The following is a 17,614-nucleotide window of genomic DNA, read 5'->3' as shown; positions in this document are numbered from 1 at the left end:
ATGCATAGACAGTGTTAATTACTCTATCACATTACACATACATACATGTTGATGCGCAATCGTTTGTTTTTTTGACGTCACGTAAATAACAAAAGATACTCACTTTTAAATAGACACACACACAACTGATATTCCTATATTAATACATATACTATAAAATTTGCACCTAATTAACGCCCTCGTGGGTAAACAGTGATGTTTACGAAAAAATGTTTCAAACAAAAGTTGTTTAAGTTGATAAGGAACATTTTTTACATTTAAACTTTTGTTCTATCTCTAACGGTTTACAAGATGGGTCCGTAGGTCAATTGTTTGTTTTCACTTTTTTATTCATAAATATTTAAACTATTCAATAATAAAAAAATTGACCTATGATGACCCAATTGACCTATGATGCTCATTTACGAACTTGACCTCACTTTTTACGTCCTGAGTACGCTGTAAAAATTTCAGCTCGATATCTTTTTTCGTTTTTGAGTTATCGTGTCCACAGACGGACGGACGGACAACCGGAAATGGACTAATTAGGTGATTTTATGAACATCTATGACAAAATTTTTTTCCTAGCATCAATATTTTTAAGCGTTACAAACTTGGGACTAAACTTAATATACTATGTATATTTCATATATACATGGTATAATAAGCGTTACAAACTTGGGACTAAACTTAATATACTATGTATATTTCATATATACATGGTATAAAAATTCAGCGAGTACTATCCCATCCAATTTTACGAATAACCGACAGATTAATATACAAATCAAATATAAAAAATAAATTTATTATATCATTACAGTAAAATGTATGAAATATGGCGTTGTATAAAAGCGTATAAAATTATTAACAAAAAGTATTTGTTCTCTGTATGTGTATCCCAGCCAACTTAATCATCCGTTCAATTAACAGCCTACTAAACATCGCCGTTCCACTAGCAGCCTGAATGATATTCAGCTGCAACGTTTAATACAACATTTAATTAACCGGCTGGCTGATGTACAGAACCTGAAATGAGCAACTTATATCGTATCAGTAGCTTAAAATTATTGTATATAAAGACGCGGCCAGGCAAATAATTAAACACTTTCGATCCAAGCCACTTGCCTAGCGTTTTAATGAATATATTTAGGCCGCTAGTGAACGACGCTGTTTGGTAAAAAGGCTAGGCTAATCGAAATAGAACATTTATTCTTTGTTAATAAACAGTCTTTATAGTAATCCTTTTCCATATTTTTTTAAAAATAAAACCATTTTTACGAATACCCGTTCTTCATCAGGTGAATATTCGATTTAAGCTGGTTATATTATCAGCCCATTGGGCATGGTGTGAAAATTTTGTAAATGTTGTATATTGCGATGGGTCACAACTCCCAGTTTTGGACCTAGGTCCAATACTAACAATACCCATTAAATAAAATAATTCTTCCAATTGAAATGTCAATCCACCACCGCTGTCACCTTCGCAGACATTTTGACCTGTGAAATTGATAATAAATAGAGGTAACTATACTTGTAAATTTTCTTATTTTGCATTTTAAGAAAAAAAATCATTCTTTATAAGAAGTTTTGCTTATTATGAAAAGTATGTAGGTAATTTTTTTTTTTAAAGCACTTACCATCTTCTCTTCCGGCACAAAATTTGTCAACCAAACCAACAATTGGTCGAAAATCTTCTACAGATTTGTTGTAGCATCTTTCATACGGAACATATTGCAATTGAATATGTTTCAATTCTATACTATTATCACCGAGTTCCTCTACTAGACCCCAACCGGCTACCTATACAAAATAATTTTCAAAATTAATTTTTATAAAAATAATTTATGAGTGTTCCAAGAAATTGGGAAGGAAAACTACTATCAAATATTTTTCATTTCAAGTAGGATTTGCAAAATTTAATTTAAAATTGAAGTGGTCAAAAGATTCCCATCGTGATTTCTTGAACCGTTTGCTTTATTATCTGTTCAAAATAGTCTAAATTTCTAAATGACCACAAGCATTCTTATCGAACTTTCTCAATTTGTGGCAACTGTACTTACATTCGATGTCAAAAGTGAATGGTTGAATGTTGAATATTTTCGAAACCAGTAGCCAACTTAAGTAGACACCCCCTATATATTACTATACTATATAGTATACTACTTATTTTTTTTATTATTATTTACTACGGAAGGTTACATTACGTCCTAGGCTGGATATCTAGAGTAGCCGTGTTCGAGTCCCGACTTCAGTGTAATTTTTTTGTTTCTTTCTATTTGTTCAAATGAAAATACGTAATGGCGTTTTCCATTGAAAGGTATAGTCCCACTTTCATTTATAAATATTATCAAAGATAATAAATGAGAACTCTAGGATATATCGAAATAAATTTAGACTTTTGCCACAATTTCCTAGATCTTTTTTTTGTATTATATAAATACGTATTTTGACTACCAAGTAGTCATCATCAGTATGAATTAGCTAATCGTAATTAGTCTAAAATAGTAAGAACGATCACTATACTTACATATCCCGTGGCTTTGTTTAGTAAAAGTTTTCTCTCAGTAGTAGTGCCTGACCAATCAACACAAACTGGACTCACAACGTTCGAAAATTCAAACGGTTTATCCACAATCATTAGTGCTATATCATTTGCATAGTTATGTGATAACCCTTTATAATGATCCGGAATAAAAAGTTTTGCAACCTGAAAAAAATTTCTTACTTGAAGAGGTTATTAATAACTTAAAATTAAACTTTTTATTACTTGTCTCGGTTGAGCAAGTGAATCTCTTGCATCATTCCATGATCTATAATACTTCCCAGCTGCCACTGCATAGTTCTTAGGATCTCGGTTTTCGAAACAATGAGCAGCTATAAAAAAATTAGTCGTTATAAGGTATTATGGTAACATAACTACATAAAATTTTCTTTGTTTACACATACAGTAAAAATACTTTCTTTTTCCACGATTTTCTCAGCGGCAAGTAACTAATCCCTGGTGGAAAAAATATTTGAAAAAAGAATAAGTCTTAGGAAACTATGAAAAGTCTTAGAAACTTTAAAAAAGTATTAAGAACTGTGAATAACTCTGAATTAGACTAGTCCGATCACGTTGAGAAATTCAAAGTTCCTAAGACTTTTTCAGAATTTCTTATTCTTTCTTCAAATATTTTTTTCACCAGGGTACACTGGAATTGTAATTACAATCCTAGTGTATAAATTTTAATTGCCATAAAAAACAAACTAACTTATTTGAGTTTAATTATTAAGTAAATTTTTTGAATATTCTAGAAACTAAATATTTATCAAACTTATTAATTAGCATTCACTTTTTTGGTATTACTGTCGCAAAAATCAATAAATTTGGGAACCTAATTTTGTTTTAGATATTTTATCCCTTAATTGAATATTTAACGAAACTCTCGCGGTCTATCAATAACTTTCCGCACTAGCCACTACAATTTAGATATTAATAACGTACCTGAAATAACCGCTGTTGTGGTAACAATCGATCCGCCGCAAACTTGAGTGTACGCTACTCTATTTTGAACAGTTCTTTTGAGGTAAACGCCTACATGCCAAGGATATTCTCCAACCATAGTGTTGCTGCCTCCGACAATATTTGGTATACCTTTCGCATTCTTTTTTCCACAAACTAAAATAATGATTTGTTTTTAATAAGTTAAATCATGAGCGTAGCTCAACAAAACATGGAGAGCTAAAATAATTTATTTTTTGATTATTTCGACAGTGGGGGGACTGTAATTCGCCTTCCATTTATTTAAGGAAACAATACGATTTTAAAATTACTGTGGTTCCCAGACTTATTTTGTGTCTCACTCGCCCTGATGAAGCATTGTAAAGACCTAGTTAGAGACAAATTGTATAAACTTTATGTTGTTTGTGTGATTTTCACCATTTTTGTTTTAAATAAATGTACACATGCTACCTCCCCTTCATAAAGTTTCTATTATACGGTCATGAGCAAAATTTTACAAAGTTGGGAAGTTGATAATAATTAATTAATAATATTTTTTATTGCATCATTTGGAAATTACTTGGTATTTGGAAATTTATAACATCATTCTCCTGCTCTGACTGATAGCAAATTGCGTAGTCTTATATAAAATAGGCTTTGACAAACAAATTAAGTTATTTTGTTCTTTTGAAAATTTGAGATAAATATTACAAAATTTTATTATGACAAAGAAAGGAGTTCCATTTTAATTTTCGATAATATTAGCAAATAAATATTAGGAGTTTTTAAATCAAATAATTGAAATCATTGTATATTTTATTGGCTGCTAATATAAAAAATTATAAAAAAATTAAGCTACATAGGTATTTGAAGATCTAATGAACTAAGATCGGAAGCATTGATGAACTACACTTGAGTTGTTTTATCGAGGCCAACTTTTTAAAAATGTGTTTCTGAGTGAATAGTACAATTTAATTGATTAGAATTTATATTTTTACTAAGTATAAGTTATTTTAAATCAGTGTTAAAAGATCGAACTACTTAAATTAAACTGTGTGCTTTAAAAATGTAATTTGTTTTTTTAAATGTTTATGGTTATTAGTTTATTCAAGAACTATACAAGCTTAGTGTAAAGGTGATCAATGTTAGAATTTTTTAGAATAGTAGATAAAATAAATTACCTATTTGTTTATATATAAAAATTACGAAAAGACTAATAATTAATATTTATTCAATAAATTTATTCATAATTGATTGTACATAAATTGCTTTTTTGTCTATTAAAGCGCAAGTTTTATATTTTAATAATTATTAATATTTTATTTAAGGATGTACGAGCGTCAGGGTAATTTTAGATAAAAGGCTTGATTTTTTTTTAAGTATGAAGTTGGAGTTTTTTTATATTAAGTCTAAATCAATTCTGAAAATTTTAGAGGGGGTTGCCCGATTATTTAAATAAAGAAATGAATTCAAAAGTAGGCATATTTAACATTGGTGGTCTTATGGTAAAACGGTAGATGGATATGTTTTCATAGATTTCTCTAAAACTAGTCGGTGGAAATTTAAAAAAGAAACTATTTAAATTAAAGTTAAATCCTTAATAAATTATTGAAAAAAAAAACCGTTGTGCCCGACTAATTAAGGATGTATGAGCACGGTAGTGGGGACACAAATTTTAAAAAATATATTTTTTCAATTTTGATGATGAATTGTGTTATGACTTATTCTAGTCAACATTGAAATATCTGACGATTTATTAGACTTTCTAGTAGTGATGAGCAAATCCAAGATCAAGACTACCAAATTGTAGATCTTGGATGCTTAATCTGGCCATTTGTCTACCTGTTATACGATTTGCTTGATATTGGTATTGATCTTTTCTTATACCGGTAAGAACAGTCCAATATAAGCTTTGTTCTTATATTCGTAGGTCTTACAATCTTGTTACCTTTACATACTTAAATTTATTATCATGGCACTTTTTTTACCCCGACGATGGCGAGGATTATGTGTTTGACCGGTATGTATGTATGTCCATCTGTTCCCTACTTCTAAACTACTTATCATAATTTGACAAATGAGATATCGTTGAAAGCGTCTTAATCGCCCGCTGGTTAACGCAATTTTCTACAAAACAATTGTTTGCCATTGAAATGAGTGAGATTTTATTGTTAATTGTAATAAAAAATATTTTTACAAAGAAATATTTTTTTACAAATTCTATTTTTATCCTTTAATTAAAAAGTTTCTCATTTTGGAACGGTCTCGTAAAGGGGTCTTGATCTTGGTCAAGTATCAAAAACACGTTCGGGCTTTGATCTTACCAATGTTTAGTCTTGATATTGATTTTGCATGAAGAAAATCGATTTTACTCATAATTACTTTCCAGTTCTTTTTTTGAAGTTTCAAAATACCATTAAAAAAAAGTCAATTAAATTAAAAAATCATATATTTTTGAATAAATATTTTACAAATAGGTATATCTATTAAACTATAATAATAAAAAAATAACGTATTTTATTTTAATATATTCTATTTTATAATACTGATCAAATTGTTTAGCTACTTAAAAATAATAACAAAGTTTCAAAGTATTGAATTATTGATTAATGTGGAAACACAGCGGTATCTCCACCAAAATCAGATGATATTTGAGAATTCAAACTTACAGGATAAAAAATAGTCTTTAGGCTTATTAAAAAATATTATAAGGACAATCAAAATTAAAATACAAAACTTTTCCAAAAAACATCTGAGTTTTGTATTTCATAAAGTTGAACGTAAAATAATCTTTGTAAATATTTGTACTTGGACAAAAAATAGATGGACATTTTTCGGAAAAATTATTGATATTTTATACTGCATTAGTTACCAGTACCCGGTGGGCTGCTGCCATAGAATTAAATAATTGTAGAAATATACAATATTTATTATAGGAAATATCCTCGTATATTTATCTAGCGCTGACTTATCTCAAAAATTTATGCTCAAAATTGATTCAAAAGACTATTTAGATGCAAAAGCAGCTTTTATTTGGCAATAATAATAAAATTATTTTTAGTTATATTCGTCTTCAAATTCAATTACTTCATTTTCTATTTCAATTCTTTTAACTTCTTCTACTTCTAAGCCACTCTTACGGTGCCTGCTTTTGTTTCCACGTGGATTATCGTGATTACGTGGAAATCCACGTAACGGAATTATAAGTTACAAACTTGCACTGGAAAACTGCTTGCTCCTTTTTTTGACTTTTGCCTTAAGCTACCTTAATCTCCTCTATCCTTAAAATGATTTTGTCCAACAAAACTTGACACATAAAAGAAAGCTTTGACTATGTAAATTTAATATTAAAAAAAATTACCTTTTTTAATTTAATAGCAAATACTAATCACAAATATTAAATTGTATTAATGGAAAAAAAAATTAAAATTAAACACTAGTAAATAATAAAGCACAAACCTTCGTCTTCAATATCCAATATAAATCTTTACTTAATTGCACTAACAAACACAGTAAACATAAATTGAATGATACGGTAAATCGAAAGTGGCAAAATAATAACCATCCGTAAGAGCAGGTAGATTGCTGCTTACAAAACAGGCAGTAAGGGGGGTGGGCGAAGATGAGGCAACTCAAGAGTCCCATTTGTGATGGAGTGGTTATCTAACTACACTAAAAAACAATTTTCAATGCAAAACAAAAGAGATGTGTTTTCTGACTTTTGACCAGAAATTTGATATAAATACTCCACTATGAGTTGGTCAGTCGGCTTCGTCAAAGTTTCATCACACACACAATACACACAATAAATTGTCTGAAGACTATTTCTTTGTCTTATACATAAGAACGGTCATAAAAACTCTTCTTACTTCATATATTTTAAATGGCTACCAAGATGGTTGCCAAACTGTATATTAAGTTAAACTATTTTAGAGCATTGAAGGTAAATATCTCTGTTACTAATAAACAAACAGAAAAATTGTTAGATGATAAATTGTGGTAAATTTTCCACAACTTTGCTTTATTCAAATATAATTTTTTTGAAAATTTAATTGAGATAATTAAAATATGTAATTAATGAAGCCCAATCTAATCATGTCACTTTACACTTTGCAAAATTTCTCTGTCGATTGAACTCAAAGGGTATAAGGGTAAACCTTATGATTTTCCAACCCGTAGAAACTATTATATTTACACATATGTTATTGCTATCTATATAAACATTTAAATACTAGATTGGTCAATAACTTACAGTAATACGAGGAACTTGATTGCGTCATTTGAATAAAAATACCAAGGTTCGCAATATTTTTACTCTTAAAAAAATGATAGCTCTCTAAATATCCTTTTCATCTCATCTGATGTCCTTGACCATCACTTTGATATTGATTAAAGAAGGAGTGTTATAGGTTTAAAGTGTTTATCTGTACGTGCGTGTGTTTCTCAGTGACTCGAAGCCCTTAAACGGTCTGACCGACTTGATTGAGAACATTTTAAAGCTAAGTTTCCAAAAATCTGTTTACTAGAATTAAATCGCATTTGTCGGGGTTTTTTTAAATTTTGTAAATTTCACTTTTAAATCAAATTATTTTGTGTTAAAATGATTAATGCAAATAATCATTTGTTCCCCAACTTTAAATTTTTTCTATAATATTTTTTTGTATCTTGCGGGAAAGCAAAATCTGGATTAAAATTTTTATCTACATTGATACTATTGATTAAAACGCTATTTTTTTCTGTTACTAATTGCGTACCGAAACCCTTGCTAATTAAAATATCATTTTTATCGTTATCTTTTTCTTCGTTAAGTTTGTTTAGATCTTTGATAATTAAATTAACGCGATTGATTAAAACAGAGTTTGTCTCTTTATCTAATCCCGCGTTAAGTTTATTTATATCATTGATAATAACATCGTAAGAATCCTTATTTGGCAATACAGTTATTTGTGGCCTATATAAATAAATTAAATTAATTGATGTTGGCTGACCTGGAAGACAAGTTGATAAACTTAGATCCCATGAACCATCCTCGCATATTAAATGATTAGACGGAGACGGTATAGTATTGTACGGTGGAAAATGATAAAATTGCTTGCATGAAATGTCTGCAATGGTACCGTGTAAAACTGGTTTTGTACAATCAACAGGTGCTCCATTTCTACTACATTTTATGTCTACTGTAGACGATGTACGTGGTGGACATGTTCCTGAAAATCAAGAAAATTTTACATAAATTTTTTTTAAAAGTTCAATTATTTTGTAATTAAATTTTCGATTCAATTCTTGAACAAAATAAAGATTAAGTATTGTAAAAGTTTCCCTCACTGCAGTACCTGCGCCTAGTCACATTCTTCCAAAGACTTCCCCTAAACTGAATCAGCCTGAAGAAGCCTTTTTTTATAGGGTGGTTTTATTTTGGTAAATTGCTTTAATATACCTTCAGAGGGAATCAAGGAATTTGATCAAGTGTGTTTAGTTCACTGATTATATTTAAAACATGTGGCGAACCAGTGGCGAATATAACATAAAAAACAGAGAAGAATAATATATTTTGATCTTAATATATATGTATATATTGTTTCAAAAAAGGCGTTTAAGGATGCGTAGGGGTTAGGGCAGCATCACCATCAAATCCGCCACTGTACAAAACACTGTGCAAAACATTTTGGAAAAAAAAGTGATTTCTTAGATTTCATTTTACTCGATGAATTTTGTTACATCATTAACTAGACTAAGAAGGCTGAATAGAATAGCCTTAGATTCTCGAATAATTTAGTCATATTCATGCTGAGATCCCAACACCCCAACACTTTGGCACTGAATTACCTCTGTTAGTAGGACGAAGCAAATCTCTATATGTAGGATTCGTTCTTTCGATTTTATCGTCATAGTTCTCTCTATAACTGAGATAACATCGTTTTGTTTGTTTACTGACTTTTTCGTATTATACCAACAAATTCCGCACTTAACTAATTTTTAGCTTCAATGACTTCAGTTTTAGTTTTGCTTTACTATCTATCATACGGATGTTTATTTGAAAAAAGGCGAAACGAACGCTTAAATAGTTATCAGTACGTGAAAAACTGAAGTTAATATTCGCTTGTGAAAGTGGGACGACACACGATGAAGCCTGTGTCGAATTTAATGTGCCATAAATCTACTCGTTGCAGAATAATTCAGAATACAGATAAAATTCAATCACAATGTTCTGAAGGACAAAGAGAACTAAAACGTGTACATTTATCAGAATATCCTGAACTTGAACAGTGTTTGCTAACATCGGTCAAGCAACTTCGTATCAAAAACGTTCTGGTAACTGGCTGATTATTAAAGAAATGGCACAAGATTTCGCGCCAAGAATCGGTATTCATAATTTTTGTAGCAGTAGCAGCAATGGTTGCTTGAAAGGGTTTGAAAGAGAAACTTAAGTTTTCAAAGCGAAAGTTTAGTTTTAGTTTAATACGTTATTTTATTTAATAATCGCACCTCTATAATTGAAATAACCTGTATGCTTACCTCTTTTAATGGAATCCTCTGTAAATGAGGCAGATATTTATTTACCTGGATATCTGAGACACTGGGTAAGTGGAATACTTCTATAATTGAGACAAATTTGTAGGTCCCTTGATGTCTCACTTAACCAGGTTTCAGTGTATTTAAAAAAATTAATTCAAAAGTGTCTTACTTAAGCATTCTGGAAATTCACGATTCCATTTATTATTTGGACTGCATGTTACGTCTGCAGTTTTATCTAATTTATAATCTGGATAGCAGTAGAAATCTAATACTGTAATTCCACTCGTAATTGTACCAGGTATAAAGTTTGAATTTCTATTAACAGTATAGTAACCATTATTTGGTAATGGGGGTAATTTGCAACCAGTTTTTACTTCACCGTCGCTAAAAAAATTAAATTTATATTAAAAAAATATTTTTATTATAATTAAAAAAAAAAAAAAAAGAATTAATGTCAATAACCAAAAGTCTAAAAAAGTACAAGGCATCAATACTTTCGTGTGCAAAGTTTATTTTTGGTGCAACTTCCATAGGCACATTAACGCTTATCCATATAGATTACAAGCCCATGCTCCTATATTGTAAAAGTAAGTTTAAGCAGTCAGTTTTGTGCGGTACGGGTGGGTACAAGTGAAAATATGAATGTCACACCCTTTTGTATATCAACCCTGCACCAGCAAATATGTGCGGCGTTGCTGGATACTAACTTTGCATAAGTATTCGAAAGCAATATCATAAATTCCGTACAGAAATAATTACGCAGAGCTTCGGAAATTGACGGGAAATTTTTTTTAACTTCCGATACCGAAGTTACCGGATTTATTTCTGTACGGCATTTAAATAATTCGCTTTAAATACCTATGCAGAGGTAGTATCCACCAACGCCGTACATATTTGCTGTTGCTGGGAAGAAATACCATAGGGTATGACATTAATATTCTCACTTGTACTCACTTTTATTACTTTTACATATAGAAGCATCTTTTTCAACATGATTGATTACTGGTGAGTCAGTTTAGGCGAAAAATTTCAACATGGGCTTGTGCCGATATGTTATGGTGGGCTGCGGCAATCGAGAAATCCCGATTTTTCGGGCTGAAAGTAGAATTTTATGTATTCAAAATAAGGATAAGTTTTTATATGTTTGAGGAACTTTATGCCAAAAATCAGCTTTGGACACGAAAATATAGATCAATAATCCCTTATTGACTGGATTACGGAATAATATTTACCCAGGTTGTTGAACACTTTTACATAGCACTTCTGATTCATCTGAACCGTCTGCACATTCTATTTTTCCATTACATGGAGCATCTCCGTCTACACAAGCTCCATATGTACATTGAAAATAATCTCTCCAACATGTGCTATTATCTTTTTTACATTGTGCGAATGTTTCATCTGATCCATCAGGACAATTTTTTTCACCATCGCACACTTCATATTTACTAATGCATGTTTGATCGTCGCATGCAAATTTCTTGTTACTATAAAAAATTACAAGCAAGATTATAAAAAATCTCATATATTTTTTAAGAATCTAGTGTGTCCATCGACTTTACAATAGGTTACTTTCGGTAGTGAAAGCTAAATTATGAAATTTAATAAAAATTAATTTATGTAGAAATATACTTAAATATTCTGATTTTGAGTCATAGCGGTTAAAACATTATTGTTTTATTATATTAAAATAAAAAGTCGTAATTTTTAATCTGTATATTACGTGACCTTAAACACGAGCCGCCATGATGTGACATCATATAGGTAAAAATAATATGCATTAATTACTAATTTGTTGATGGTTTTCAAAGTAATTGTAATGTTTTTACCAATAATACGTCACTAAAAAGGCTGGAGCGTTTTTGCGATAATAAAAAAGGTTTAATATTTAATTTAATTTTATGGCAAGAAAGCGTGCTTATTTTACCGAAATATATTTTTTTATGGAAAATCAACATTTTGAAGTACTTTTTTAAACATAGTAGAATACCCCATTGCACAAAAAACGATATTTACAAAAAATTGAGATTACCATATTGTTTCCGGCAATTCAACTCTTTGGAAAAGTACAAGTACTTTTTGAAGCTTGAATATTCGCAAAATTAAATAAAAAACATTTACTGTCATCTTGTAAACTTTACCGGTGGACACACTGTTTATTTTTTTCTATATTTTACCCGCAATTTATTACTGGAACTGTTTGGCCAGTATAACCACATTCTGGCAAAGTTTCGTCAGAATTATCTGCACAATCTTTATTTTTATCACATTTAGCATCACCTGATACACATGCACCGTAGGCACACTGGAAGTAGAGGGAAGAAGGGCATCTAAAATATAGATCAATTATTAAATTTAAATAAAAAAAAAAGTAGAATAGATAGATATACACAAAAGTAACGGGACGGTTCAAGAACTTTTCTGAGAGCATTTTTTGAAAATGTTTCAAAAGTTTAAAGCTTACAGCAGTAAAGGATCATCAACAGATTTTGGACTTATTACTACCGCCGTTCAAATCGTTAAAGGATCTTATTGATAAAATTTCTGAAAATTATTTCGATATTTTAGACCACTTTGAAGTTAAAAATTTGTTGAAGAATTTGGAATTTTTTTTTTTGGAAGTCGTCATTTTGTCAAAAATCACAATTAAGACTATTCCTTCGATTAATACTTGTATTCATTTATCGACTAAAGAAAATTTCTGGATTTTTTCAGTTTGGATAACCCAAACCAGAGGACTTTTTTCGAGGACTTCCAGGAGATCGCTTACAGGAGCGTATATATACGTTTTTTTATATTTATGTAATATAAATGGTCTTCCCAAAAAAACTCCTAAAAACGTGTTTTTTTGCGCTCGCAATTAGATATTAACCTCTAAGCCGAAGACTTAGAAGAGGGCATCTCAAAACGTAATAACATAAATTTTTTTTCGAATTTCAAATTGTTGTTCTTACGGTATATTAGCGCAGCTACTAACTGTTTCGTCAGATCCGTCTGCACAATCGACTGCTCCATCACAAAAAACATGTTTTGATAAACATTCCCCTGATTTACATTGTCTTTCAGATGCTTTACAATTGCTTGCTTGTCGAATAACTCGATGGAGATACCCAGCACCAGCTTGAGTGGAATTTGTAAATAGTGTATAAGACCAACATTGTACGCTACAACCTTAATAAGAAAAATACAATTATTATTAAGCAGAAGGAAAAATTGTTTAAAAAATACTGCGTCACAATCACTGAAATTTAACTAAGTACCACATTAATATGAGGGCAGGTGCTTAGTGGAACTGAGTATGCAAAATTAGCGTACCAAAAATTTGGTTTAGATTCTTTTAAAGGAGATAAGAATAAGAAAATTATTGTTGCCAGGTTCGAAACTGGTTGGTTTATTCTTACCACATTTGAGGAACGTTTAAACCACCTACAATTTGATCAACCTACAAATTTGTATATGTTATCCTAGTTGTTATAGTCAAAAGTTTCCAGATGGATGCATAACCTTCCTGTGATGCACCCCATGGAAGACACAAGGTGCATGAAATGCACTGTAAAAAGTCAGAAATGTTTCTTTATTTTCGGAGACGTTGATACTCTCCCTCTCGTCGGGAAATTTACCTCCCGCCAGCTCAAAACAGCAAAATTATGGATTATGTCAGAGGGAGGGGGGAGTATATCAGAATTACGACTTCGTAAACAGCGACCCTACAAACTCAGCAGCAGAGGGTAAACTATTTTAGAAAGAGGGGAGTATATCGAAATTCTGACAACGGAATCGTGATATTTACGTGTTTGGGTGAGCAGGATGCACCCCCTACTATATGGTATAATATCTATATTCTGACTTCGAAATCCTGATCAGAGACCGTAAAAAACTCCAGGAGTACTTTTCTTCAGCATTTTATTGAATATTTACAAAATATTGCTGTTTTGGGCCTGTGGGTGGGTGGGGGTAGGGTAAATTACTCCGGGAGGGGGAAGTATATCGTAATTCTGGCTTCAGAATCATGATCAGCGACCCTAAAAACTCCCGAGTAAACTTTTTTGGCTTATTTTGTTGAAAGTTTTAATATTTTCAAAAATCATCTCAGAAATGGATTCCAATAATTGACCCATTTGGCCAATAGCAATTCTATAGCGGTACCAAGTTAAATGTAGATTTTGATTTATGCACTTACCTACTTAACAAATAAAAATTGGCCCAATAGGTTGAGGTCCAAATAGATCCTCATTTTACACTTTTTCACCCACATTGATTTATCTATATATTTATGAATCGGACTTTTTATTGGGATAAACTGACTACTTTTGAATCTGGTAACATGATTTTCTTATACGTAGATGACTTGTCTAAACGACAAATAAAATAATTTTTTTGTATATAAATTTTGCATACTCATATCCACTCAGGACCTATGCTAAATATTATTTTGTTTAAAAATAGTTAAAACTCAATTACTTACTTAAAATAACAATAAAAATACTCCATGAGAATAACATTTGTACACAATTGTATAATAAGGAACTATAAAAATGTTAAACAAAAAATATCTTAAATAACACTTTCCTGAGATCAATTTTAAATTTCACTTAACTCTAATAATGATGATATGTAACTTAAATTTTACAATTAACACTAATAAACATTTTTAAGGAGGAATGTGTATATTTATATCTGTATTAAATTTAATTACACTTCTGATACTAAAACAGATACTAACTAAATTCAAGAAATCAGTGTACTATGGGGTCGTGCTACGGAACACAGCAGACAAGGCCAGAATGTGAGAATGTGGGAAATACCAATAAATAAATGAATAAATAAATAAATATGAATGATTCTCTACGTCATTCAAATTAACTAATAATTTGTTTAAAACGATGATTTTGTTTTTATATTTGAAAATTACAATACTTTAAGTTGATGTTCATAATGTAACTGCTAACTGGTATAATTTTTATTATAGCCAAGTTTTACGCAAAAAGAGTAATTAAAGTGCAATTGTTGTTGGGATGTTGTATTTTTCAAACGAAAATAAATCAATCTCGTAAAAACCCAATAAAAACACTTAAGGGAAGAATCCTTCTTTTCTTAGTTTTTATAATTTTACTTTATAAAAAATTTGTTAGATATGATTTTTTTTATTTTATATCTTTGGAAAGGAATCTGAATTCCGAACATTCAAAAAATGGATCAGAAATTATGGCAACAATTTTCCTAGAAACATCTATCTGGTAAATTTGCTAAAAATAGAAATCATAAAAAAATAAAAGATTCTTCTCAAAAATAAACAACTTTGTTGTTTGTTTGAAACAAGTTTTTATAAACTGGGTACATTTATTTGGAAACTAGCTGTGAACTATCCGCTTCGCAGGGCAATTTTAATTTTAAGTACAAAGATTATTGTGTTATAACCTTAACTTCATTTATGCCGTGTCTTATTCTCCTTTTGTTCACAATTTCGTCGATTTTATTATTTTGGTGTGGAACCCTAATTTTAGGGAAAAAACCTTAGCTGTACCCTGCCACGCTTCGCTGTAGTACATTATGGTTGCATAGAAATAGATCAGAAATATCTAGTAAATTTTATGAAATTTGATAAACCCTCGATAAAAAAGCTCACAACTTTTAAACGGCAGAACTAACTTCTATATACTACTTACATATTTTTTATGTACACATCATGCCCTTTCATTTGATATCAGACTTGGGTATATCTGAAATTATTTGATCGTTTATCCCCACTTTCATCTCCTCCTTGATATTTCTTGCGTCGGGATTACAGTTTTGTAATACAAGTAAGGAATTAAGGATAAGGATAAGGATAAGGACAATATTTGTAAATGCTAAATCATCTTGACGCTCACGATAAACATACGATAGTGTGCGTATAATCTCACCCTTTTTTTATTATATAGTAATCTTTATTAGTTTTTCTTTTTAAACTTTTCTATGGTGGACAAATGTGGACAAATGATGGACAAACGAATCCAATCAGCAGTTTATGAAAATTCGAATTTGGGGGTTCTATTTTCACAGGGCCGCTATCTTACCTTTCAAGTTGGATCAAATTGCAAACAAACATCATGCAACCTAGTCTGTGTATCTACTCGATTACTCGTTATTACTTTGCAAAAATAGTTTGGTATTCTAACTATCTGACTATCTTTGGTGTCCCAGAGTCTGAAATTTTTGTCAATTACTTGATAAGTTTTTCTTCTCTTCTTTTCAAAGTAGAACATTGTCTCAATGTTTTCGTTTAAGTCTGCATATGTGTAAACAATATTATAAATGACATTTGGTAAAAATAAGTTAAAAAGCTTAAATAAAATAATGGGGGCATAGAATATAGACATATGCATCGTGTTTGTAATTTTATCAACGAGGAAAAGACATTAAAAAATAATAATTTAATTAAAAATTCCCAAATAATTAACTTTTTTTTAAATGTTAAAATATACTTTATTGGGGCTTTGCGGCCAAAAATAATTTCTACGGGTCACTGTACAGAAGTAATTTTTAAATTGCTGTAATTATATTATTAAATTATTGGTTGTAAATTAATTTATTACAGCGGGTGAGATCAATACCAACCCTTAATACCCATAAACTTAAAGTCCCCTTCAAATTTATAACAATACAATCATTTTGGGAAGGCAAGGGCAAACGTGAAAAAGTCCCTCGGACTCCTAACTTAACATACGAGTAAAACAGTGACAACCTTAAATACGAGTAAAACAGAGAGACAATTTATTTATCAAAAATTCAGTATAAATATGGTGGAAGCGCAAGAAAATGTGTATATTAGAGAAATGTGTTACATTAGATATAGAAATCGATAATCCTGAAAATCCTGATCAGGATAATCAAGTAAAGTTATTAAATTATTGTCATCGGTTCTTGATAAGTATGCGAAAGCGAGTTAATCCGTCGTTTTGAAGCGGGTCAAAATCATGTTCAATGTTTCCGTTATAGGTATACTTATATACGTTATATACGTATGAAGCTAATAAAAGCGTGTTAAAAATTTTTCTTCACTAAAGAGAAAATTATCATTCTTTAGCCAGTATAATTTTTTATGACATATTTTAAGATGAAACAAAAATTCACATTTCGCACGAAAAATTTTTAAGGAATTCATTTAGAAAAGAGAGGGTAGCTACGAAAAGATCAAGGAAACAAGAGGTTTTCTGAACGAAAAGAGTACAGCTATGTTCAAACGCGTTACTAGGTCCAAAAAAAGCTATAATATTATACTTTGATTTAACTTCGTTAATTAATTATCAAGTTTATATTTTCACCCGAAATGAATATAAGATAACACCAACGGTCAACCAATGATGGTTTTATATATGATTGTTTTAAAAATAAAATAAAAGTTTAAGGATGTACGAGCACCAAGGCAATTTTAAATAATAAAAAGCTTCATTAGTTTTGTATACGAAGTTGAACTAAGTGTAAATTATTTCTGAATATTTTAGAAAGGGGGGGGGGCAAGGGTTACCCGATTATTTAAATAAATTAATGACTTCAAAAGTAGGCATATTTAACATTGGTTTTACGGTAAAACCGTAGATGGATGATATCTTTTCATAGATTTCTCCAAAACCAGTTGGTGCAAATTAAAAAAAA

At 30.3% G+C, this 17,614-nt stretch overlaps 1 protein-coding gene across 1 annotated transcript; it reads right to left on the bottom strand.

The window, feature by feature from the left end:
- Positions 1–782: 782 nt before the first annotated feature.
- On the bottom strand, positions 783–14,582 carry LOC123297939 (modular serine protease-like). The gene is made up of 11 exons (XM_044879777.1): positions 14,445–14,582; positions 12,934–13,150; positions 12,157–12,309; positions 11,212–11,466; positions 10,149–10,363; positions 8,452–8,670; positions 3,467–3,640; positions 2,750–2,856; positions 2,510–2,689; positions 1,620–1,782; positions 783–1,479 (listed from the first exon to the last, which is right to left on the bottom strand). The coding sequence occupies exons 1-11, from the start codon at positions 14,479–14,481 to the stop codon at positions 1,277–1,279; spliced, it is 1,923 nt and encodes a 640-aa protein (XP_044735712.1). The 5' UTR covers positions 14,482–14,582; the 3' UTR covers positions 783–1,276.
- Positions 14,583–17,614: the final 3,032 nt, after the last annotated feature.

The sequence above is a fragment of the Chrysoperla carnea genome, chromosome 4 (genome assembly GCF_905475395.1).
Source record: "Chrysoperla carnea chromosome 4, inChrCarn1.1, whole genome shotgun sequence".
Taxonomy (NCBI): Eukaryota; Metazoa; Arthropoda; class Insecta; order Neuroptera; family Chrysopidae; genus Chrysoperla; species Chrysoperla carnea.
Note: the sequence above shows the minus strand (reverse complement) of the source record. Positions and strands in the feature narration are given on the sequence as shown.

Bases quoted from the DNA above. Each gene is read 5' to 3' on its own strand.
- LOC123297939 (XM_044879777.1), bottom strand. From the start codon at position 14,481: ATGTTATTCTCATGGAGTATTTTTATTGTTATTTTAA. The intron at 13,151-14,444 runs GTAAGTAATTGA...TTTCTTATTAAG, and splicing joins TATTTTTATTGTTATTTTAA to GTTGTAGCGTACAATGTTGG. The intron at 1,783-2,509 runs GTAAGTATAGTG...TATTTTGTATAG, and splicing joins TAAACAAAGCCACGGGATAT to GTAGCCGGTTGGGGTCTAGT.